The following is a 3,912-nucleotide window of genomic DNA, read 5'->3' as shown; positions in this document are numbered from 1 at the left end:
ATCATATCTGGATACAGGCAGGAGCTGATCGATATATATATATATATATAAAATTTACAACCAAATGTGTAATCAACTTATTCTTTCTTTCTTCCATCCCTCGTGATGTGTGCTTATGCTTGCACCACCTCACCTCGTAACCGCTTGGCAAGTGAGCGTGCAAAGAGGACGTTCGCCAGTTTGCTCTGCCCATAGGCCTTCATGGTATCGTAACTCCTCTCACTGTTGATGTCATCCAGTCGAATTCCAGTCCAAGTGTGGGCCACCGATGCCACGACGACGATACGGGCAGGAGCTGAGCGCTTGATGAGGTCCAGCAGCAGGTAAGTCAACAGGAAATGACCTGCGGAAAGTCATGAGACACAAACCTAGAGGCTATTGTCCTGTGCTACCCAAACAGACTACACTACACCGGGATGTGTTTTTCTTGTAGAGCTGCCAGCCAAAATCCTAAAGATTTGGAAACTCATAAAACACCCTACATAGCCTACTTTTTTAATTAAGAAGGGCTTTAAAGAGAAAGAGAAAGTTGGAGCTGCTGTAGAGGTAATATAACTGTACCACTCTGCGAGACATCACCGCTGTGCCAACCAGATGCTATCTGGACTCCTTATACTGTTGGTGTGTTTCTTGTGGTTCTCTGGTCTTTTGGTTTGTGCTTTGATTTTGAAGTGCTGAGCGGAGAGCTCCTATAAAGTGTCCTTGAACCACATCTTTTAAATTACAGCAATGTTCTTTATCACCAACACTGAAGTGACTTTCATTTTCACCGTACTGTTGCTATAATAACATTAGGAGTCCGGGTGTGTCTCTTTCCCTCTGTTTCTTCCTCTGTGGTGGTCTTTGTCCCTCCTTGTAAGACTCTCTTTCTTGCAATCACTTGCAATGAGCTTACTCACTCTCCATGCATAAATTTAAGGGCAAACATCATGGTATTGCTGCATGTTTACTATGTGATGTTCTTGTAGTTCCATGTGATGCTGGAGTCACAAGCGGTTGTTTTTCGTAGTCAACATACAGTAGCGCTTACTATGATAATGAGCTCATTAGCAACCCTGATGTAAACAACATGTTGATTGATGCTCTTCATTTACAATAAGTGGGAACTAGAAGGCAAAGACATTTAGCCTACATTTGTTATTCAAGCAGCCTCATTATAAGCTGTATGAATGGAAATCACCATGTGTTGCAAGTCAAAAGTCGAGATAATCTTAGGAAAGTTTTATGTGATCAACAACTGTATCATGAGCCCAGATCTCGGGGGGGGGGGGGGACACGTCTCTCTAAATATTTAGAACATGTGAATTTGTCTCCCCCAAATGAAACATGAAAGTAGCAGAGGACTTCTATTTTTGAAAAACCGCTAGAACAATACCTCCGCTAAAGTAGGGGACAGTAACCTCAAAAGCAATGGTTATAATCTAACGTAGAACAAAAAGAAGTAGAAGCGTTGTCGAGGCTCCGCTTCGACAGATGCAGAACGCTGGCCTTTGCTGCAGAAGGAGGTCTGAGGGAGGACTGAGTAAACATGGCAAGCTCTGCTCTAATGCAGCCGCAGATTAGCGAGAAAAAGATCAACCAAAAAGCGGAATTATAGTCTGTCAACTACAATGGACAATTAAAAATATTCTTCAAAAATATTCTTTAAAATACCTTCTTTAATTAAGTCAAAACATTCAGAGAAAAAGTTGTAATACTTCAAGTAAAATCATAATAGAATAGGTTGTTTCCAATCATAAGTACATATTTTAGCATTTTCTTATGTACATAGGCTACTGCTGCCTGTAAGTATTGTGGTGTCTTTCCTCTGTCCGGTAGCTCTGTGACGGTGTGTTTGGGTCCCACTGAGAGGTCATAGTATAGTAGGTCATAAACCGTCATACTATAGTTTGTCATAAAAAGTCATAGTATGGTATGTCAAAAAAGTTAAAGTGTAATAGGTAGTAAAAATGTCAAAGTATAGTATGTCATAAAAAGTAAAAAAAAAGTCATAGTATAGTATGCTGTGAAGTATACTACAGTATGTCATAAAAAGTCATGTTATAGTATGCCCTAAAAAAGTTATTAAAAAGTAATAGGATAGTATGTCGTAAAAAGGTCATACCATAGTCATTATGGCTAGTGAATCATGGCTGCATGTGCGTTGACTCATCAGGGATAACACTAAATGAAAATAGTTGATCAGGACAATACATATCTGAAAGCAATACAGAATGCCTGAGAGCATTACTGCATTGTATCCCATTATATTTTCATATTTGTGATCGTCACTAGTCGCCTGACTTTTGTTTTCCTTTAAATAAATAAAGACATTTCCACCAGAAATTGGTGCATAAAAACTCACCAGAATGCAGGAAATGATTGAAATGGAAATGAGTGTTTGACACTCTCCCCTCAGACCCCCGCTTAATATGTGTCCTCACCAATGTTGAAATAAGAAAATGGATGCTCTTGTACTGTATACATACTGAAACACTGGGAAAAGTTTGCAAAAACTGATTTCCGGTCAGGGTACACATACACAATTCCACTACCCTAAAAACGTTTGCTTTCTTTACTATTGTTCTCTTTTTCCTGTTTTACTATTGACCTAACCAGAGTTTATTGTTATTTAAAGTACATATACACATGTAAAGGATGTTCGTACATGCAAAGGTATGTATTTATATATGTGCGCATGCATGTGTGTGTGACTGTGTGTGTGTCTGCATATGTGTTCGCATATGTGTATGGGTGACCATGTTCGAGCACAGACTGTTCTTCTCTCTGTCAGCCTGTGCCAAAAATACCACCGAGGCAAAGATAATTATGAAGGAAGCCATGAGTCAATGCAGGGAAAACACTGACAGCTGAAGAAAACCGCAACTCTGGTTCATTTTCCTGGCTGACATGTTAGCCAGCTTGGTTGTACATGTGTCCAATGGCTTTTTTAATACAACGTAATATGGGTTATAATATTTGAACCTTGTTTAGCAGGAAAAGCCCTCCCATCACTGTGTAATCATGTTAATAAATCACTCAAAGATTTGACTGCCAGCTGTTTATGTTACGGCAATTACCGAGACTGAGCCGTCGCTCGCTTATTTATCCCGCTGACACCACAGCCAACCGAACCACTTCCCTGAATTGTATGCCTTTCACTATGACTTACCCAAATGATTGACACCTAACTGCATTTCAAAGCCGTCAACAGTCTTGGAGTAGGGACACATCATGACGCCTGCATTGTTTATCAGGATATTCACTTGTTTCTCCTCTGAAAAGTTTCCACACAAACACAAAAGAAGTTAGAGTTAGTAATACTTTCCCATGAGTATGTAAATAAGTGGCATGAATGCAAGGGGTGTTTGGTAAGTGGACTGCATTTAGCGCTTTTTACAGTTGGCCTCTCATTAACCCATGTGCAGACGCATCAATGGTCTAAGAGCTGCTATGAAAAAGCACAATCAGGAGTTATTCAAGTCTCTCTCCATTGCTCGCAGACATGTGGACAGGAATAGCCAGGGATCGACCCACAAACCGTGCCATTTGTAAAGATATCGGTGGTCAGTTTCCTACCTTTGTTGATGAGCTCAGCAAAAGCTCTAATGGACTTAGTGTCAGAGAGATCCAGTTTCCTGATGACCACATTCTCATTTCCTGTGTCTTCCAAAATCTCCGTTCGGGCCTCCTCTGCCCTCTCCAGGTCTCTGCACGCCATGATGATGCGCGCGCCTGCAAAACAAGAGTCTCAGGTCACACGACTTATGAGGAGAATGTTCTCCCCATTCCACACGACTGTCCTCCCACAGTGTGACGAAACACAGCTCACCTGAACTCTAAACTTAGAATTAATTAATTAATTGTTTCTGTGAGCTGACCCCCCCCCCCCCCCCCCCCCCCCCCCCCGTCCCCCCCCTTCCCAAACTCAAA

The 3,912-nt window shown here is 41.3% G+C and overlaps 1 protein-coding gene across 1 annotated transcript in view; it reads right to left on the bottom strand.

Annotated features, from left to right (window-relative positions):
* Nucleotides 1-3,912, bottom strand: part of LOC116384989 (retinol dehydrogenase 12) — a 9,391-nt gene that overhangs the window by 2,713 nt on the left and 2,766 nt on the right. The window contains exons 3-5 of the mRNA XM_031850125.1: nucleotides 3,559-3,714; nucleotides 3,152-3,256; nucleotides 134-343 (exon numbers count right to left, since the gene is read on the bottom strand). Coding sequence (XP_031705985.1) covers nucleotides 134-343; nucleotides 3,152-3,256; nucleotides 3,559-3,714 — 471 coding nt within the window. The remainder of the gene's footprint in view (nucleotides 1-133; nucleotides 344-3,151; nucleotides 3,257-3,558; nucleotides 3,715-3,912) is intronic.

The sequence above is a fragment of the Anarrhichthys ocellatus genome, unplaced genomic scaffold (genome assembly GCF_004355925.1).
Source record: "Anarrhichthys ocellatus isolate YVR2014 unplaced genomic scaffold, GSC_Weel_1.0 scaffold10, whole genome shotgun sequence".
Classification (NCBI taxonomy): Eukaryota; Metazoa; Chordata; class Actinopteri; order Perciformes; family Anarhichadidae; genus Anarrhichthys; species Anarrhichthys ocellatus.
This window is presented reverse-complemented; position numbering and strand designations above follow the sequence as displayed.